The following is a 21,757-nucleotide window of genomic DNA, read 5'->3' on the forward strand; positions in this document are numbered from 1 at the left end:
CTCTCTCTCTCTTGCTCTCGCTCTCTCTCACTCTCTCTCGCTCTCACTCTCTCTCTCTCTCTCTCTCGCTCTCACTCTCACTCTCTCTCTCTCTCTCTCTCTCTCTCTCTCTCTCTCTCTCTCTCTCTCTCTCTCTCTCTCTCTCTCTCTCTCTCTCTCTCTCTCTCTCTCTCTCTCTCTCTCTAGTCGTCGTCAGTTTGGCCCTAGGGACCAGGACGAGGTGAAGATCATCGAGCACCAGACCCAGTATCTGAGGCTGATGCCCCACCTGGCTGCAGCCCTGGCTCTTACATTCACCACCAGGTAAAACATGGACACAATCCCAGGGTTCTGTCACGAGAAACCTCCTGCAACCAAACCTGACATTGACACCGACAAGATTATGAACACATTTCCAGGACATTGTGCTTCATACAGTAAAAAAAAAGTTAAAAGAATATTTGGTTTGGTTGCAGATGGATCTAGTTACTTTTGAACCCAAATAACACAGTTTACAGTCGTAGTGATGGCTTGTCAAAACAAGACCTGGGACTTTAAAATAAGCTGTTGAACAATGCTGTTGTTGTACACATGTATTAGTACTTCTCTCATTGCTGTTATAATCAAATGTTTGATTAGATGTTTTTTGGATTCCAGGTAACATCTCTTAACACACCAGCCATTAGCCTTATCCTTGTAGCTAACGCGCCATGTTTCCATAGCCTACTTTCACTGTGCGTCACTATGTTTCGAGAGCTATTTCTATATTATAGCTATGGAGACAATACTATGGTAATTTGACAGTGACTTTCTTCCGTCGAACATGCAAAAAAGAGATAATTTTCTTCATGTATACGTCCACGCGTTATTCCATGGTGAATATTGTATAGTTTAGGAGTGATCCGGGATAATTCCTGAAAAGCTGAGCTATAGGGCGCTACGTGAATTCTGCTATAAGCGTTGGCGTTTCTTGCCTGGACACTAGGGGTTTAAAGGTACACGTATCCGTACCGAACCGAACCGTTTCAGTGTGTACCGTCCCGAATGGCTGTGTAGTGTACAGAACGAATACAACGGTATGTTAACCACTAACGACCGCCCACCGGGGGCTGTTTTTTTCACAATATATTATAATTATTATTATTTAAAAAATATTTTACAAGTCGATTATTAATGTCAATATAGAATATTTGTTGACAGCCCTACAAGTACAATTAGTTACTGCACACTACATCACCCCTGAGTGGAACATGGAAAGCCAAACTTTCCCGCACTGTACCGAAAACCGTACCGAACCTTGACTTCAAAATCGAGGTACGTACCGTACCGTGGTTTTTGTGTACCGTTATACCCCTACTGGACACGCTATTATTTCCAAAGCAAATGTATATAATAGGTATTATGTTTCATCATGAATGCATGAAAGGGGGGGGGGGGGGGTTGTTTTTTGATGTTTTGATAGCCAGTAACGGCATTAGTTTTGAACACCATACACGCTGATCAGCTGGATCGATATGAAAACATTGTAGGATCAAGGTGAAATTGATGTCATATAGTCCTTACCATCGGGGTTATTCCAATTGTCTGATTGCGTTTTCCAGTATTGATGTGCATCTGGTCCCGGACATAATTTGGCACAACTTATGGATAGAGTGTGCTAGATGCGTTTCGAAGTGGTCAGATGAAGCGGTTTACTTGGCTCCGTCTAAATTCCGCACCCGGAGAGGTTTAAATGTAACACAGGGTGATATATAAGATTTCAAAGGGTGGGCGATACTGCCACCTAGCAGGATGTGGCTGGTATTGCACTTTGGCAATCTCAGAATGATTCCCTATGGGAACACCGAGGTCCGTGAATGAATAAAAATATTGAATAAAAGAAAAAAACGACCAAAACCCGAGAAATCTCGCATGGCGAGTTAACCCGGGATATCTCGGGTCTGGCGCAGAATGTGTTAAGGGCATAAGACAAATCAGACTTGCAAGGCATGTTTCATACCACTGCTGAACCGTGTGTGTGAACTTACTTTCCAATCCCAATTATCAATATTGGCTTGAAAACCGTTAACTCATTCCCCGCCAATGACGAGTATACTCGTTATTGGCCACCAATCGTTGGACGCCAACAACGAGTATTCTCGTTATTTGATCGTTATTTCTTTTATTCGCTATTTCCAATCGTTATCCATCCAGGGAGCCTGTGTAACCATAGGGAATGAGTCTGAGATCGCAAAAGTCCAATACCGCCACCTGGTGGTATGCAGCCGATGTTGCACTCCCTGTGAGACTCTGTATGTGGCTGTGCGTTGATGAAATTCTTCCGGTCGGAATTTTCTAGTAGCCTGGACCGAGGGCTTTACCCGATCGCATTGAATAGTTTTCGGGACCCCCGATTCATTATGCTGTGGTGGGTTATGTCATGGCCCAAATGGACATACGATCTACCAGATGGCAATCAAATAATTGGAATATTCTTTTTGGAATCTCACCGGCCACAGGTAAGAGCATTTTAACGTCAATTTCAGCTTGATTGTGCCTTGTTTTCATAGCCATCGCCCTGATCAGCGTATGCTGTTGTACTAACGAATGCCATTATTGACAATCAATTAATCAGAAACGACCCCCCCCCCCTTTCATGCATTCATGATGGAACATAATATACCGATCATATGCATTTGAATTTTTTATTGTAGCGTGTATAGGGACGAAATGCCAATGGATTAAGTATAATATGCGTCACGGCCTATTACTAGCCTCCCAGGAATTACCCTAAACCGCTCTAAAACCATACTTATATTCACCACGGTATAAAACGGGAATGTATGGATGGAAAAATTATTCCTTTTTCACATCTTGAACGATAGATACTCGATGTCAAATGGGCCATAGTATTGCATCCATAGCTATAATAATAGAATATAGTTATAGCCCTGCAAACAAGGTGAGCGACTCCATTGGTTTAATACGTAGCAGCACATAGTCATATCCCGTTCCCAAAGTGGCAGAGAGAGTTAATCGCCGCTTGTGGCTATATTTATTTATTATTGTTGTTATTATTGTGTGTATGTTTCAGATTTGCAGCAGCCATGGTGGATGATGCTCTGTGTGGAGGTGTGGCCTTGGAGAGCAGCAGGCCTCTACAGGCTCTGGTGGCCGGACTCAAAGCCTACAGCACCTGGCAAAACCTCCAGTGTCTGCAGGACTGTCGGGAGTGTACCGGAGGAATGGTGTGTGTGTGTGAGGGGTGCGTTGTGTGTGTGTGAGAGAGAGAGAGAGAGAGAGAGAGGGGTGGGTTGTGTGCTCTGAAGTGTGACTAGTATTAGTATTGTAGTGGTAGTATTAGTAATACATTTAATATATTTTTTTAAATTTTATTTATATAGCACACTATACTGTAGTGGTAGTATTAGTACTTTAGTAGTAGTATTAGTACTGTAGTAGTATTATTAGCACTGTAGTTGTAGTAGTAGTAGTAGTAGTACCGCTGTAGTAGTAGTAGTAGTACTGTAGTATTAGTACAGTAGTGGTAGTATTGGTACTTTAGTAGTAGTATTAGTACTGTAGTAGTAGTATTGGCGCTGTAGTTGTAGTATTAGTAGTACTGCTATAGTAGTAGTATTAGTACTGTAGTATTAGTAGTAGTAGTAGTAGTACAGTAGTGGTAGTATTATTTAAATAGTTTTTATTGGTTTTTTAAAGGTTCAACAACATTATATACATACTTACAAACATACATACAATACATGACTACATATAACCGCACAATACCTAAAATAAATGAAAAATAAAGTAGACAAAAATAAAAAATAAAAATAGTAATAATAATCAAAGAAAATTGCATTGTTCCTATACAGGTTGTCACTTGCCATATAGAAATTGCCTATCTAATAAATCACCGTCCTATGCCTAAGCATCCTCAGCCGGGAATTTTAGATTAAAATAATCCAAAAATGGCTGCCAAACTTGGAATAATTTCTGGGTAGAGCCCCTGGTGGAGTATTTAAGTCTCAAGTTTTAGGTGTGCCATCACATCTTCGACCCAGCGTCGATGTGATGGAGGAATGGCTGACTTCCAATTAAGCAAGATAAGGCGTCTAGCCAACAAAGAGGAGAAGGCCACAGCATCTGTTTGAGCGACAGATACCCTGATTTCGCCAGGGAGCACTCCAAAAACTGCAACCAAGTGGTTGGGGCTGATCTCCCTGTCACACATGAAGGAAAATGTTTCAAAAACGGAGAGCCAGAATCGGGATAGTGATGGGCATGACCAGAACATATGGCAGAGAGTGGCTGGAGCCTGATGGCACCTGGGGCAGGTCAGATCCACATCCGGGTAGATCTCGGCAAGTCTGCTCTTAGAGAGGTGTAGTCTATGAAATACCTTGAATTGGAGTAATCCATGTCTGATGCAGACAGATGATGAGTGTATTCTTTTAATTGCCAATTGCCAAGAATCGTCAGGGATTTCAAGTCCCATATCATTAACCCCATGACTCCCTGATACGGTCCAGTGATGGGGATGCCATCTCTTGGATATCCCTGTATAGTGAACTCACTATCCTCTTTTGTTTTGGGTCTCCCTCCAGCCACTTATCCAGCCACCTGTCTGGTTGAAGTACAGGAAAAGAAGCAAAATATTTCTTTACAAAACCCCGCACCTGTAAATATCTTAAAAAAAAAATAGCGGGGGATGTCATACCCGCCTACCAACTGTTCAAAGGACATAAACAGCCTTTCTTTAAACAGGTCCTTCACCTTCTTTAGCCCCTTTCCGGCTCATGTTTTGAATGCTGCATCCATGAGTGAGGGCGTAAAAAGTGCATTAGATGCAATTGGGAGACAGGGTGAGGCTTGTTTATATTTAAAGTGAGTCCTAAACTGTGCCCATATACAGAGTGAGCCAATCACCATGGGGTTATTTGTGAGGCGCTTTTTACTGAGTGGCAGTGGAACACACACTAGTGAGGATAGCGATACCGGGTGGGCGGAGTGTTGTTCCATGTCAACCCACACCATTCCGCCTCCCCCAAGTGATGCAGCCATCCAATATGTCAGTTTATGGATGTTTGCCGCCCAATAGAATTGTAAAAAATTTGGGAGTGCTAATCCTCCATCCTCTTTCGGTCTTTCCAGGAATGCCCTTCTAATACGCGGGGTGGTCTTATTCCAGATAAAGGTTGTAATAAATGTGTCTAATTCTTTGAAAAAGGATTTGGGGATAAAGACGGGCACTGTTTGAAACAAAAATAGGAACCTGGGCATAATTGTCATCTTGATTGAGTTAATCCTGCCGGCTAGTGATAGGGGAAGTGTTGACCAGCGAGCAAGATCTTGTTTAGCCTTATCCAGGACTGGTTTAAGGTTTAGCTTAAATAAGTCCCTATACTTGCGTGTCACAGTCACTCCCAGGTATGTGAAAGACTCAGATATTATCTTCAGTGGGTATGCCCCGAACGACATCTTTCGAGCTAAATCATTAACCGGAAACAACAAGCTCTTAGAGAGGTTAATTTTGTATCCTGAGAACTTGCCAAAGTTTGAGATAATATCCAGTGTCTTCGGGATGGAAACATGGGGATCGGACAGGTACAGGATCAGGTCATCTGCATAAAGTGATAGTATATGTGTTTGGCCGCCCCTAGAGATACCTGCGAGGCCCGCATCACTCCTCAGAGGGACCGCCAGTGGTTCAATGGCGAGATCGAACAATAAGGGACTCAATCCGCAACCCTGTCTAGTGCCCCTCCCTATCTGAAAGTATTTGGAAATAGTCTTATTGGTTCAGACCGAGGCCTGTGGTGAAACATACAAGACCCTAATCCAAGCGTGGATAATGGGCCCGAACCCAAACCTCTCTAGAGTTGTGAAAAGATATTCATATTCAATGCGATCAAATGCTTTCTGAGAGATAACAGAACCTCTGCTGTGGGCGGGGCTTCAGGAGAGTATATGATATTGAACAGCCTACGTATGTTACCAAAGAGCTGACGCTCCAGAATAAAGCCTGTTTGATCCAGGTGTACCACTGTATGGATAACTGACTCCAGTCTACTGGATAAAACTTTGGTTAAAATCTTATAATCGCAGCAAAGCAAACTGATTGGCCGATATGATTCACACTTCAGAGGGTCTTTTCCTTTTTTAAGAAGGACTGAAATTGTGGCCTGAGTCATTGTGGGTGGGAGTGACTCCCGTTCCAATGCCTCTGCATATACATCTTTTAAAATAGGAATTCGTTTGAGAGAGAATGTTTTAAAAAATTCTATTGGGAAGCCGTCCGGCCCTGGGGCATTGCCACCCTTCATCTTCCTGATAGCTCGATCAATTTCAGCCACAGAGATATTGCGGTCAAGATCAGACCTATCCTGGTCACTTAAGGTCTGCAAATCAAGATCATCGAGAAACTGTGACATCTGTATATCCTTCCTCTTCTCAGAGGTGTAAAGGGTCTCATAGAACTCCTTAAATTGGTTATTGATGATTTTTTGATCTGTAGCTATTCCATCTGAAGTGTCAATCTCTGCAATACGTCCGGCCTCTGCAGACTGTCTTAGCTGGTGACATAGCAATTTGCTGGCTCGTTCCCCATGTTCATAAAACTCCTGGCGAGATCTAAGATGAAGCTCCTCCACTGCCACAGTGGACAGGTTGTCAAATTCTGTCTGCAGAGTAATTCTCTCCTTGTAGAGGTCAGTGGATGGTGAGGCTGAGTGTTTATGGTCAATATCTTTTAATAGGGAAGTCAGTTCATTGAGGCGTGTTGAGCGTCTCTTATTCAGACCGGCATTAAAAGATATTATCTGGCCCCGCAAGTATGCTTTCATCGCTTCCCAGAAGTTACAGTGGCTTGTGTCCGGATGTTTGTTAGTTTCTATGAAAAAATCTATTTGGAAGTTAATAAAATCAACAAACTTTTCATTCGACAATAAGCATGAGTTCAGCCACCATATTCGTTGTGGGGGTTCATTATTTGGACATCCCAGTGCCATTGTAACTGGGCCGTGATCTGAGATAACAATACTCTCACAATCGCTTGACTTAAGAAATGGGAGGAGCCTTTTGTCGAGTAGAAGATGATCAATCCTGCTATAGGACTGATGTGCTGCTGAGAAGAAGCTATATTGTCTGGACCCTGGGTGTTTGTACCTCCATGCATCAATCACTCCGTATGCCTGTAGAAAAGCATTAATAGTCTCTGCTGATTTACTCAATGTTCCAGGTGTTGTTCTGGATCTGTCCAGCAGGGGATATAGGACTGTATTTAGATCTCTCCCCAAAATCAAATGATGACTATTCAAGTCTGGAAGCAGAGAAAACGAATCACGAAAAAATTTAGCATTGTCCCAGTTGGGAGCGTAGACACATGCCAGTACCACCGGTATATTAAACAGGTGTCCCTGAACGAGAATATAGCGACCATCGCTGCCCGATATCACCTTTGATTGTGTAAACTGCACATCTCTATGAATAAGAATGGCTGTACCACGGAATTTGGCATCAAATTTGGAATGAAAAATCTGCGAGAAGCCCCCCCTCTTCAGCATATTATGATTCTTATTAAGCAAATGTGTTTCAGTTAAAAAGGCTACATCTGTTTGCAATTTTGATAAGTGTGCAAATATTTTACTGCGTTTCACTGGGTGATTAATCCCTTTAGTGTTCCATGTTGTAAATTTTGTAGTTGCCCCTCGCAGTTTATTAGGATTAGGTACAGCCATACCGTGGTGTAAAACAAGACATAATTACCTCCTTGTCACAGACAGCCCAAGCACAGAGCCATTTAATTGATAGTAACCCTCTATAAAAACAATGCATCATTAAAGATATGAACAAGAAACACAAAAGAAAACAAGGATACGAACACAAAACACAGAACATCCCAAAACCCCCCTGCCGGCCCCTCCCCAAATGAGAGACTGCAGAAACCTCTACTTGTCTTTCCTCCTCTGACAAAACCATGTCAAAGCTTACCTTGTGGGGCTGAGCCTTACCAGAACCGTGTAATACTAAAACTGAAATAATACTAACCAGTCTAACCACACTCAATCTTTTACCGTCTGTAGTAGACAAAAGAAACAAAACAAAACGGAACACCTCGTTAAAATTAAAACACTGGATTTACGGCAGCATGGCGTGCCTATCATTGAAAATAATGGTCAAGAATAGAATAGATGGATATCAAAAAGGCACTCTGGAGTCCCTGAAATGCCCTCTTGTGAAGAGCCTCATTGATTTGATCCCGGAAGTGAATGGAATAGGGAACAGTCCTTCAAAATAAAACGCTACGTGCAAGCGTGACAATAGTATGAGCTGACTGTATCCACATAACATAGACATGGCCCGCTCTGTTTAACCTCGCACAGACGGACCATATCATAGAAAGAAAAAAAGACAAAAAAAAATGAAAGCCACAGCCATTAAAGCAGACCAGTGATCCCGTATTCGCTAAGCGCAACACCATTGTATTATAATGAGGCTGGCTGGCACAGCAAGACATACCATCCAGAACGGGCTTCCTATAACACAAAACGAACACAGCATAGAAATAGAAGCTGAGACATTAACTTAAAGTGCTTCGTTTAGCAGCAGTTACTGCAAAGTAATATAAAGTCCTCTCATTGGCGTCGATCACTGCATGATTCCCATGGAATCTACAGTCTACATACAGTCTGTATTATTAACCCAGCCCATAAGACAAAACACCAAACCAAAAATAGATATTAAAACAGTGTCTGTATTATTAACGAAAACCAGCTCCTAGCTGACCCAGAAAAGCAGATAACAGTACAACAGGTGTGCACCTAAATGCTGTTTGCTGGCGTTCAATTCGAAAAAGAAAATACAAAATAAGCATACAGATGGTTGTCGAAGCGCCCTTATTGGCGTCGTTCACTGCGTGATTCCCGTGGAATCTACACAGTATTATTAACCCGGCCCATAAGAAAAAAACAACAAATCAAATTAGATATAAAACAGTGTCTGTATTAACGAAAACCTCGCCAGCGCCTATATACTGAGCCCGGGAGGCCGATATAGCAGTACAACAGGTGTGCACCTATAAAATGCTGTTTGCTGGTATTCAATTTGAAAAAACACCAAACCAAAAATAGATATTAAAACAGTGTCTGTATTATTAACGAAAATATCGCCAGCTCCTAGCTGACCCAGAAAAGCAGATAACAGTACAACAGGTGTGCACCTAAATGCTGTTTGCTGGCGTTCAATTGGAAAAAGAAAATACAAACTAAGCATATAGATACACACCGGCTTTATACTGAGCCCAGGAGGCCGATATAGTAGTACAACAGGTGCGCACCTATAAAATGCCGTTTGCTGTTAAGCAAGCATATAGATACGCACCTTTAGTTGTCGAAGGCGAGAAAGTGTCCACAAAATGTAAGTCTTTCTGTATTGTCCACTGGGCTTATAGTCCGTTGTGCACCTTATGGAAAAGAAACGATAAATCGACGCAACAAGTCCAATGTTGTCTCGTCTTGCCGTCACTACTTGGGATGCAAATTATTCTCTATGAAGTTCTTTGCCTTTGAGGGATCTTTGAAACTTGTGCATTTGCCATCCGATGTAGTTATCTTTAGCTCTGCAGGGTACCACAAACCAAAGCGTACCCCCTCACAGGACCTGAGCAAGCCCCGTGCTTCGTTAAACTGGGCCTGTTGTTTGGCCACGGTTTGCGTGAAATCTTGATGTGCACGGATAGTGTCGCCGTCTCCGGTGGTCACTTGTTTCCCCTGCTGTCTGGTTCTCCGTAGAATTTCCTCCCTCTCTTGGAAGTAATGACATCTGACGATGAAGGTCCTCGGTGGGCCGCCGTCTTCTCCACTCGATCTCGTGCGAAAGGTACGATGGGCAAAATCCAAAGTGGGTAGTATGGAGAGGCCAAATGCGTCTTTCAGGCACTGAGAGACATAGTCTGACTGTCGCTTCCCGTCCTCTCTTCCTTCTTTTATCCCAGTTATACGCAGATTAAAACGGCGGGACCGAGCTTCCAAATCCTCATTTCGGGCTTTCTGGGTCGCTAGTTCTTTCAGACCCTCGGTCAAATCTTGCTCCAAGGCGGTGATCCTGTCAGACTGGTCGTTGACCGCCGTTTCCAGTTCTACAAACTGTTTCCCCATGGCCTCAATTTTGGCGTTGGCATTATCATTAGCCTGTTTAATTGCCGCCCTGAGATGGTCAACCTGGGTCTTAATCTCGACCGACTGGGCCTCCCCCTTGTCGAGCAGCTCCGTCCTCAGCGCCGCAATAGCTTGTAGGATAGCCTCTTGCCCCGTGTTCTCAGTCGGTGTAGCATTAGCCTCCATAGCTTCCATGTTGGCTTTATTCTGGTGACGAGTACCCTTCATCATCTGCTGCAGGTTGTATTGCGGCGACAAAACTATGCAAACGTTCTCGATATCTCTGTTGGGTGTTCTCAGACACTTTCCATGAACTTTCAGGATCAAACTGGTGAATTAATTTACATAAAAGACAATACTGGTAAGGAGCTCAGCCAAAACACGTCCTCACATGGCGCTGCCTCTCCCGTACATGCCTCTTCATACTCCAACCACTTTAGTAGTAGTAGTAGTAGTAGTAGTAGTAGTACTGTATTAGTAGTATTAGTACTGTAGTGGTAGTATTGGTACTGTAGTAGTATTAGTACAGTAGTGGTAGTATTGGTACTTTAGTAGTAGTATTAGTACTGTATTAGTATTATTAGTGCTGTAGTGGTAGTATTAGTACTGTATTAGTACTGTAGTGGTGTTATTAGTATTGTAGTGGTAGTATTAGTACTGTATTAGTACTGTAGTGATTGTATTAGTACTGTAGTAGTATTAGTACTATAGTATTAGCACTGTAGTTGTAGTATTAGTACTATAGTAGTATTAGTACTATAGTATTAGCACTGTAGTTGTAGTATTAGTACTCTGGTAGTATTAGTACTATAGTATTAGCACTGTAGTTGTAGTATTAGTACTATGGTAGTATTAGTAATGTAGTATTAGTACTATGGTAGTATTAGTACTATAGTATTAGCACTGTAGTTGTAGTATTAGTACTATGGTGGTATTAGTGCTATAGTATTAGCACTGTAGTTGTAGTATTAGTAATGTAGTATTAGTAATGTAGTATTAGTACTATAGTATTGGCACTGTAGTTGTAGTATTAGTACTATGGTAGTAGTATTAGTACTATGGTAGTAGTATTAGTACTATAGTATTAGCACTGTAGTTGTAGTATTAGTAATGTAGTATTAGTACTATGGTAGTAGTATTAGTACTATAGTATTAGCACTGTGATATGAGAAAGGTTGACGTTTTCCACAATAGCTGCTTACGTAGGATCTGCAACATCTTTTGGCCAAATAGAATCTCGAATGAGGAACTTTATAAGAAGACAGGCAGCTTGCATATGTCCCTTGAGATAAGGAGACGGAGGTTAAGATGGCTCGACCATGTATTGAAGTTGCCTTGAGATGGACCCCAGTTGGGAAGAGAAAGAGGGGTAGACCAAAGAACACCTGGCGAAGAACAGTGATGATGGAGCTGAAGGAGATGGGTCTTTCCTGGGATGAAGCGCAGGCCAGAGCACGAGACAGGATTCAGTGGCAGTGTATGATTGTGGCCTTATGCCCCAACCGGGACGAAGAGGATGAGTAAATTAGCACTGTAGTTGTAGTATTAGTAATGTAGTATTAGTACTATGGTAGTAGTATTAGTACTATGGTAGTAGTATTAGTACTATAGTATTAGCGCTGTAGTTGTAGTATTAGTAATGTAGTATTAGTACTATGGTAGTAGTATTAGTACTATAGTATTAGCACTGTAGTTGTAGTATTAGTAATGTAGTATTAGTACTATAGTAGTAGTATTAGTACTATAGTATTAGCAATGTAGTTGTAGTATTAGTAATGTAGTATTAGTACTATAGTAGTAGTATTAGTACTATAGTATTAGCACTGTTGTAGTAGTATTAGATTTTCTATTTGTCTCAAACATGGAAACATAAAACAAGTAAATAAAAAGGTAAATAGTCAAAGACTATTTCCATACAGTTCAATAAGTGTTCGAGAAGGAACAAGGGGAATTGGGAAAAAAACATATCAAACCCTGCCCCTTCCTTACAATATTTTACATTATAATACAAATAAAAATAATATAACAAATAATGAAAAACTAAATAAAAAAATATTGTTTTATATACAAATCCAAAAATATATATATTAGGCAGCGGTCACATTACTGCTCAAGCTCCTCTCTTATATTTGTCCATACATGCTTGTTTATAGCTGCCTTTAAATTGGTTGAATGGTACTGTAGTGGGTAGTATTAGTATTATTGGCACTGTAGTATTATTCATACTATAGTAGTAGTGTTAGCACTGTAGTAGTATTAATACTGTAGTAGTATTAGTACTGTAGTGGTAGTATTAGTACTGTAGTGGTAGTATTAGTACTGTAGTAGTAGTATTAGTACTGTAGTAGTATTAGTACTGTAGTGGTAGTATTAGTACTGTAGTAGTATTAGTACTGTAGTAGTATTGGTACTGTAGTAGTATTGGTACTGTAGTAGTATTAGTACTGTAGTAGTATTGGTACTGTAGTAGTATTAGTACTGTAGTAGTATTGGTACTGTAGTAGTATTGGTACTGTAGTAGTATTAGTACTGTAGTAGTATTAGTACTGTAGTAGTATTGGTACTGTAGTAGTATTAGTACTGTAGTAGTATTAGTACTGTAGTAGTATTGGTACTGTAGTAGTATTGGTACTGTAGTAGTATTGGTACTGTAGTAGTATTAGTACTGTAGTAGTATTAGTACTGTAGTAGTATTGGTACTGTAGTAGTAGTATTAGTACTGTAGTAGTATTGGTACTGTAGTAGTATTAGTACTGTAGTAGTATTGGTACTGTAGTAGTATTAGTACTGTAGTAGTATTGGTACTGTAGTAGTATTAGTACTGTAGTAGTATTAGTACTGTAGTAGTATTGGTACTGTAGTAGTATTAGTACTGTAGTAGTATTAGTACTGTAGTAGTATTAGTACTGTAGTAGTAGTATTAGTACTGTAGTATTGGTACTGTAGTAGTAGTATTAGTACTGTAGTAGTAGTATTAGTACTGTAGTAGTAGTATTGGTACTGTAGTATTATTAGTACTGTAGTAGTATTGGTACTGTAGTAGTAGTATTAGTACTGTAGTATTGGTACTGTAGTAGTAGTAGTATTGGTACTGTAGTATTATTAGTACTGTAGTAGTATTGGTACTGTAGTAGTAGTATTAGTACTGTAGTAGTATTAGTACTGTAGTAGTAGTATTGGTACTGTAGTAGTATTAGTACTGTAGTAGTATTAGTACTGTAGTAGTATTAGTACTGTAGTAGTATTGGTACTGTAGTAGTAGTATTGGTACTGTAGTATTATTGGTACTGTAGTAGTATTGGTACTGTAGTAGTAGTACTAGTACTGTAGTAGTATTAGTACTGTAGTAGTAGTAGTATTAGTACTGTAGTAGTATTAGTACTGTAGTAGTATTAGTACTGTAGTAGTATTAGTACTGTAGTATTGGTACTGTAGTAGTATTGGTACTGTAGTAGTATTAGTACTGTAGTAGTATTAGTACTGTAGTAGTAGTATTAGTACTGTAGTATTGGTACTGTAGTAGTAGTATTAGTACTGTAGTAGTAGTATTAGTACTGTAGTAGTAGTATTGGTACTGTAGTATTATTAGTACTGTAGTAGTATTGGTACTGTAGTAGTAGTATTAGTACTGTAGTATTGGTACTGTAGTAGTAGTAGTAGTATTGGTACTGTAGTATTATTAGTACTGTAGTAGTATTGGTACTGTAGTAGTAGTATTAGTACTGTAGTAGTATTAGTACTGTAGTAGTAGTATTGGTACTGTAGTAGTATTAGTACTGTAGTAGTATTAGTACTGTAGTAGTATTAGTACTGTAGTAGTATTGGTACTGTAGTAGTAGTATTGGTACTGTAGTATTATTGGTACTGTAGTAGTATTGGTACTGTAGTAGTAGTACTAGTACTGTAGTAGTATTAGTACTGTAGTAGTAGTAGTATTAGTACTGTAGTAGTATTAGTACTGTAGTAGTATTAGTACTGTAGTAGTATTAGTACTGTAGTATTGGTACTGTAGTAGTAGTATTAGTACTGTAGTGGTAATATTAGTACTGTAGTAGTATTAGTACTGTAGTGGTAGTATTAGTACTGTAGTATTGGTACTGTAGTGATGGTATTGGTACTGTAGTAGTATTAGTACTGTAGTGGTAGTATTATTACTGTAGTGGTATTATTACTGTAGTAGTAGTATTGGTACTGTAGTAGTAGTATTACTGTAGTGGTAGTATTAGTACTGTAGTAGTATTAGTACTGTAGTGGTAGTATTGGTACTGTAGTAGTAGTAGTAGTATTGGTACTGTAGTGGTAGTATTGGTACTGCAGTAGTATTAGTACTATAGTATTAGTACTGTAGCGGCACGGTGGTGTAGTGGTTAACACTGTCGCCTCACAGCAAGAAGGTCCAGGGTTCGATTCCCGCTTGGGGACCAGGTTTCCGCAATGCCAGGTACCCAGGTGGGGGATCTCCCAGGCCTTTCTGTGTGGAGTTTGCATGTTCTCCCCGTGCTCGCAAGCCCCCCCCCCCGATAAGAGAAACCCAATGGAAAAACATGCAAAACAACAGATCGCTAACGCTGTCGCGTCCGTGACGAAGACGGGCAGGAGCACTTGGATGGTCCCCGGGCGCCACAGCCCTCGTCTGCTCCCGGCTACACTTGGGGGGAAGGATGACGGGATGGGTTATGCGCAGAGGAGTATCGCATCGGCGATCCTACAAAAACAATGCATGCGTGTGTGCGTCCGACTACATGCCAGCTGGACCGGCTACCTTCCCCACTCCTCCAGACCATAGCACCAGACATCCTCCCATTCCTAACTACAACCATCAACTCCTCACTCAACTCGGGGGTGGTCCCCACCTCCCTAAAACAAGCCAGAGTCACGCCCCTCATAAAAAAAACATCCCTGAACCCTACCGTCATAGGCAACTACCGTCCTGTCTCTCTTCTCTCCTTCCTTTCTAAAACACTTGAACTGCTTATCTCTTACAGAATGACCTCCTAGACCCTAATCAGTCAGGCTTCAGGACTGGTCACTCCACAGAGACAGCCCTCATTGCGGTCACAGAGGCACTTCACTTAGCAAAAGCGAAAGGCCTCTCCTCTGTCCTGATTCTCCTAGATCTATCTGCAGCCTTCGACACAGTCAACCACCAGATCCTCCTCGCGGCCCTCGCAGGAATGGGAGTGGCTGTCTCTGCGCTGACATGGTTGTCATCATACCTCAATGACCGCTCCTACCAAGTGTCATGGAGAGGGACCCTGTCGGCCACCCGCCCCCTGCGGACGGGTGTCCCCCAGGGCTCGGTTTTAGGACCCCTTCTCTTCTCCCTCTACACTAAATCACTGGGTAACATTATCACGTCTCATGGCTTCTCCTACCACTGTTATGCCGACGATACTCAACTCTTCCTCTCCTTCCCTCCCTCAGATATCCACGTCTCTGAGCGGATCTCGGCCTGTCTGTCCGACATCTCCGCCTGGATGACGACCAACCACCTCAAACTGAACCTAAGCAAAACAGAATTGCTCCACCTGCCGGCCAAATCCTCCCCCCTGACCGACCTTTCCATCACAGTCGAGAATGCAGCTGTGACCGCGTCCCCGACCGCCAAGAACCTTGGTGTTGTCCTCGACGACCAGTTGAACTTCTCTGCTCACATCGCAGCGACAACCAGAACCTGCCGATTCCTCCTGAGCAACGTCAGAAGGATACGCCCCTTCCTGACAAAAGAAGCCACCCAACTCCTCGTCCAATCAACAGTCATCTCCCGCCTCGACTACTGCAACGCACTGCTCGCTGGCCTCCCGGCCACTGCCACTAAGCCTCTTCAACTCATTCAGAACGCAGCGGCCCGCCTGATCTCAATCCTACCGAAGTCGGCCCATGTCACCCCACTTCTTAGGGACCTGCACTGGCTCCCCATTGCTGCACGAATCCGCTTCAAGGCCCTCGACCTAGCATACCGTGCGGCAAAGGGAACTGCTCCCGCCTACCTCCGGTCAATGGTCTCTAACTACACACCCTCAAGACCCCTACGCTCTGCATCTTCTGGCCGCCTCAGACCTACTCCTATCCAAGCTCCGGGAGGGTCATCAAAGAGAAGTCGCCTATTCTCAGTCCTTGCCCCACAATGGTGGAATGAACTACCCACCCCAGTTAGGACAGCCGAAACACGTCCAATCTTTCGCCGTCGACTAAAGACGCACTTCTTCAACCATTATCTGAATAAAAAAAAGAAAAAAAAAAAAAAATATAACCCTAACTAACCATACTGTCATGCACTTGTCCTAATAAACTAACCTACACTGTAGCACTCAACACTTTGATGAACATTGTTACTCAGCTGATAGAGTTGTGCCCTTCCTGATGGCTTGTCGTACAGAACTTGTAAGTCGCTTTGGATAAAAGCGTCAGCTAAATGACTAAATGTAAAATGTAAATGTGTGTTCCGGTGTGTGTGTGTGTGCTAACCGCTAACATTGAGGATAATTGCATGCCAATTAAAGACCTCTGTGACAGGTCCTGCATTATTATATTATTATTATTAAGTAGTGGTAGTATTAGTACTGTAGTAGTAGTATTAGTACTGTAGTAGTAGTATTGGTACTGTAGTAGTAGTATTAGTACTGTAGTAGTAGTATTAGTACTGTAGTAGTAGTATTAGTACTGTAGTAGTAGTATTGGTACTGTAGTAGTAGTATTGGTACTGTAGTAGTAGTATTGGTACTGTAGTAGTAGTATTGGTACTGTAGTATTGGTACTGTAGTAGTAGTATTAGTACTGTAGTAGTAGTATTAGTACTGTAGTAGTAGTATTAGTAATGTATTAGTAGTGTTGACTGTATATTTTCTGTCCTGTAGGGCTTCATGATGGAGAATCGTATCCCTGCTCTGAAGTGTGACTCGGATGTCTTCGTCACATTCGAAGGAGACAACATGGTGATGCTGCAGGTAAGAGGATATGTCAACACAACAGTCACTCTACAAACTACCATCTTGATATAATGTCTCCTCATTATATAGATTGTCTCTGACTGTACCGCTGCAGGCCACAGTAGTAGACAAACACTTTTTTCAGTGTTGTGTGCAAATGCAGCTTGAGGCTTACATTGTGGCTGTGCAACATGATACTTATACTTATGTAACGGTTGTGACATCGTCACCTTAAAATTTGATGCCCAGAGGGAGTTTTGAACCCGTGGTCTCTAGGGCTGTACCGAATGCTTCGATCATAATGTTGACATTCGAATTCTAAATCAACATTCGAATTTCGAAAAATAAAAATAAAAAAAATGTTGTCTATTCAATCTGTTTAAACCAATGGGGGTTTTCTCCACAGTTGCAGTTAAATATTAGGCTACACTAATATTGTACTATAAGACGTCACCATCACTTTCATACCAACCGTGCCCTTATTGGATTATTTATGTTGACAAAACTGATGAGTTATATTCATTAAAGAAAGTTGATTTAATAAAAGAAAAAGACTAATTTAATCAGATGAATCACTTTATTCAAATTGACGATTCAGTAAAAAAAAATAGAAGTAATTAAAAAAAAATATATATATTTTTTTTTGTAAAAAGAAATTATAGACATTCGAAGCTTCGTTCGATTACTTCAATCGAAGCTTTGAATGTTAAAAAATGACATTCGGTACAGCCCTAGTGGTCAGACGCTATACCAAGAAGTGAACTCACTGCTTTGCAACATGTCTGTGTCTTTTAAGGGTGAGAGTGAGTTTAACCCACAGCACCACTACTCGCCACAGTCACTTCACAACATCTGAAGTCCATCGTGACTGCGCCTCATGCTACCATCCGTTACACTTATATCATAACATATAAGTAAATAGGACAAAAACTAGTACACACACAGACAAGACAAGCTCCATAATGCAATAATCAAACTATGAGATGGCTAAAGAATACTTAACTGTACATAACTATAGGCCCACACACAGGGGAGGAAATTAGGCCACTTTACTCGCCAAATGCGAGTATTTTTTACGTTTGGCGAGTGATTCATGAAGACCACTCGCCAGTCTGGCGAGTATACAAAAAAATAAAACATTCTGCAATCACTGCACTGGCAAACGGTGCGCGTCTTCTGAGTGTTCGCTTTAGTTGACAGTGCCACGAGAGCACTGCACAAGACCACCCGCGGACATATAATGTTTAATAAACGTTTGCGCAGTACTGGCCAACTCGCGGACATATAATAATAATAAAAGTCCCGCGGTACTACTAGGCTAGCCATCAGGAGCACTCGCAAACAGATAACGTTAAACACAGCAGAATATGGAAAACGGACAGACTGACCAACGGGGAACTGCATCCAACCCTAGTACAACTGTAACTGAGGGGTACAATTCCCTGACTGTATTGATAAGTATGGTATCATTAAACCACTACCGCTTTATGTACTTTAACTACTGGCCACACAGTACATGATATAGATATGATGAACACTTTCCCACCATGAAACCAAGTCCACACAAATGTATCCGTCGAATATTTAATATATAGCAAAGGGTATATACAACGTTCACTTAATGACATTTATGATTTGAATGCACTTGTAAGGCAAATGAGTATTCGTAGGCAAATCAACACTGAATGTCCAATCTCTGGTTACGCAGGAAGCAAGTATACAACCTGGTTCTTTAGGGAACTATAGCGATGGTACTTAATGATTATAGCTGGATATACTAAAGGGGGGTCCTGCTGGTTGTAAGTCAGTAGGGGGGGGGGGGGTTAGGAGAGCCGCCGGCGATATCCCATCTGGCCAACGATTTCTTGGGAGAATTCAGAGTGCTGAACACGGTGCCCACAGAACCTTGGTCCACAGATGAATACAGTTGGGCCCTCTTGTAGACGGTAGCTGCCGGTCCACAACGAAGAGACGTGAGGCGACCTCACTCGGGGTAGAGCGCCGTCTCACCTGGACTCCTCTCGGGGGGTAGTTCCAACACTCACCAGTGTTGGCTGTTATCCATGGCATAAATCAAAGCACCCAAAGCAAGTAGATAATCCAAGCCGTGTAGGGCTCGCCGTCGTCCGGGTAAGGTAATCCAATGTGCAGGTCCACTCGTCCTAGCCCAGAACTCCTCGGATGAAAGCACCACACGTGGTCTGCCCAGCCTGGTTAAGACTCTAGATAACGCGAGGAAACGATGGGGGTACTACTCACTGTATAACTCTAACCGAACGATGCACCATACATAATAGACTATTATTAACTTAATAGAAATACGTCCCACTCGACGGTATAGTGCCAAACTATGACAATTCAACTATTAATCCACACGATGTCTCAATGCCATTCTGAGGCCAAGTTGACCATACTGCACCACACGTGTATCGTGGGTGAGGCTTAACGTCTTGCCACTAGGTTGGAGGGTAAAGAACTAAGGGCTAAGGGACTAAAAGAAAGTTCTACTTTACTTGCGCCATATATATATGCGCTGTGAACAAATAGTACCATTCGTATTTCGCCAGACGTATTCCTACGCGGAACCGGGCTAGTAACGACATGTTCGTCGGCACGATTGAACTTGAACCAAGGGGCTTGGCTGCTGGCGCCAAGTTCTTGTCCAATGAGAGAATGAAACTATTATGGGCTGTTAGTAGACTAAAGGGATATTCAGTGTATATGTACAAGGAATATACAAGGGATATCAAACGATATACAAATACTATTAAATATATATCCATAAATAAATATATATATTCGGTTTAATCTGATCCTTCACAACAACAACCATCGAGTATAAGTTACTAAGGACACATTTAAATCAGAGGTGTAATGTTGTCTACTGGAACTGTATACGGTGGTTAGCTTCTAGTTAGCGTTTTAGATATAGGTGCTTGCTAGCTAACGTTAGCCCCGTGTGCTCAAAGCAGCCAGCTAGGTGTATATCTGTTATGACTATAATGTTTCCAAAAAAGCACCGGACTACGACGTAAGGTTAGACATTTTATTTCATGCTCAAAAGCCCCTGGCTTGCACATCGCAGTCACGAAAGGGGCTAGCTCAACCAGTGCACTGTGCACACAACGTCAACAGCACACCAACCCAACTGACGTTACCACAACACTTGACAGCACTGTCGTAAGACCACCGTGCTGTCTTAAAGGCACAGTGTGCCTACCCAGATGCATACACAACATTGACGCGGCTTGACATACAAAGAAGTAATTATCACAAAATCAGATACTCGCCAGTTGGCTGGTAAGCCAAAAAGTTAGTTTCCTCCCCTGCCCACACATCTACAGTCAGGTCCATAAATATTTAGACATTGACACAATGTCTATCTGCTTTAAAGGGGAACTATCTTATAAATGGCCTTTTTCAGTGTTTAGCATTGTTTCCTAGCTATGTGGACTTATATTAATGGGATCTATGTCTCTAATTCTCATATTGGCGCATTCTTCCAATTCTCCTCATGCCCAAATAGTGAAAGAAATAGTAAAATAGTTCCCCTTTAAGTGCAGACTTTCAGCTTTAATTTGAAGGTATATAATATAAGATATTCCTTTATTGATCCCCTTGGGGAAATTCAGGCATCATAGCAGCATGGGGGAGGGGGGAGGGATTGATTGATTGATTGAACACTTTATTAACAGATTGCAGAATGGGTACAATACAGTACAGCTCAATACACACAATTGTTAAGGGGATGCAGACCAGAGAAAGACTTTCGTCTTGTTTACATCAGGGTCCCCCATTTTCAATTCATCGTGAAGGTACAGGTAGTAAAAAAGCAGTGTAAACAATATACCCATCTCTTCTCCACTGTCCTCTCTTAGCCCCCCATCCATCCTCGTGTGTTTGTGTTTAAGACCCATCTCTTCTCCACTGTCCTCTCTTAGCCCCCCATCCATCCTCGTGTGTTTGTGTTTAAGACCCATCTCTTCTCCACTGTCCTCTCTTAGCCCCCCATCCATCCTCGTGTGTTTGTGTTTAAGACCCATCTCTTCTCCACTGTCCTCTCTTAGCCCCCCATCCATCCTCGTGTTTGTGTTTAAGACCCATCTCTTCTCCACTGTTCTCTCTTAGCCCCCCATCCATCCTCGTGTTTGTGTTTAAGACCCATCTCTTCTCCACTGTCCTCTCTTAGCCCCCCATCCATCCTCGTGTGTTTGTGTTTAAGACCCATCTCTTCTCCACTGTCCTCTCTTAGCCCCCCATCCATCCTCGTGTGTTTGTGTTTAAGACCCATCTCTTCTCCACTGTCCTCTCTTAGCCCCCCATCCATCCTCGTGTGTTTGTGTTTATCTGTTGTTTGTCTCACTAGCCCCGTCCTTCAGTGTAAAATGACCTTGCGTTCTAGAAAAGTACTTTATACTGTAATGTACATTTGTTATTGTCATTATTATTACCGTGAGTGAGTTTGTGCGTGCGTGACCTATTTTTGCGAGCGTTAGCCCACTGCCCTGCAGTGTCGGAACACACTGTGCTGTGTGTAAATAATATTCTCAGTGTTTGTCTACATAGTGGGACCTGACGGGAACTCACTGTCCTCATGTAAAGTGTACTAACCCGCTCCTCCAGTCACAAGGATCTGAGTTCACTTGACACTAGATTACTAGAATGACACTTTTTTCACACATAGATTTCTCTGGGATGAGATGCAGTGATTAT

The 21,757-nt window shown here is 41.9% G+C and overlaps 1 protein-coding gene across 1 annotated transcript in view; it reads left to right on the top strand.

Annotated features, from left to right (window-relative positions):
* acoxl (acyl-CoA oxidase-like) overlaps nt 1-21,757 on the top strand; it is a 137,367-nt gene that overhangs the window by 69,682 nt on the left and 45,928 nt on the right. Inside the window, exons 11-13 of the mRNA XM_084321692.1 lie at nt 187-303; nt 3,053-3,206; nt 16,973-17,062. Coding sequence (XP_084177818.1) covers nt 187-303; nt 3,053-3,206; nt 16,973-17,062 — 361 coding nt within the window. The remainder of the gene's footprint in view (nt 1-186; nt 304-3,052; nt 3,207-16,972; nt 17,063-21,757) is intronic.

This window comes from Notolepis coatsorum (assembly GCF_963971535.1).
Source record: "Notolepis coatsorum genome assembly, chromosome: 9".
NCBI lineage: Eukaryota > Metazoa > Chordata > Actinopteri > Aulopiformes > Paralepididae > Notolepis > Notolepis coatsorum.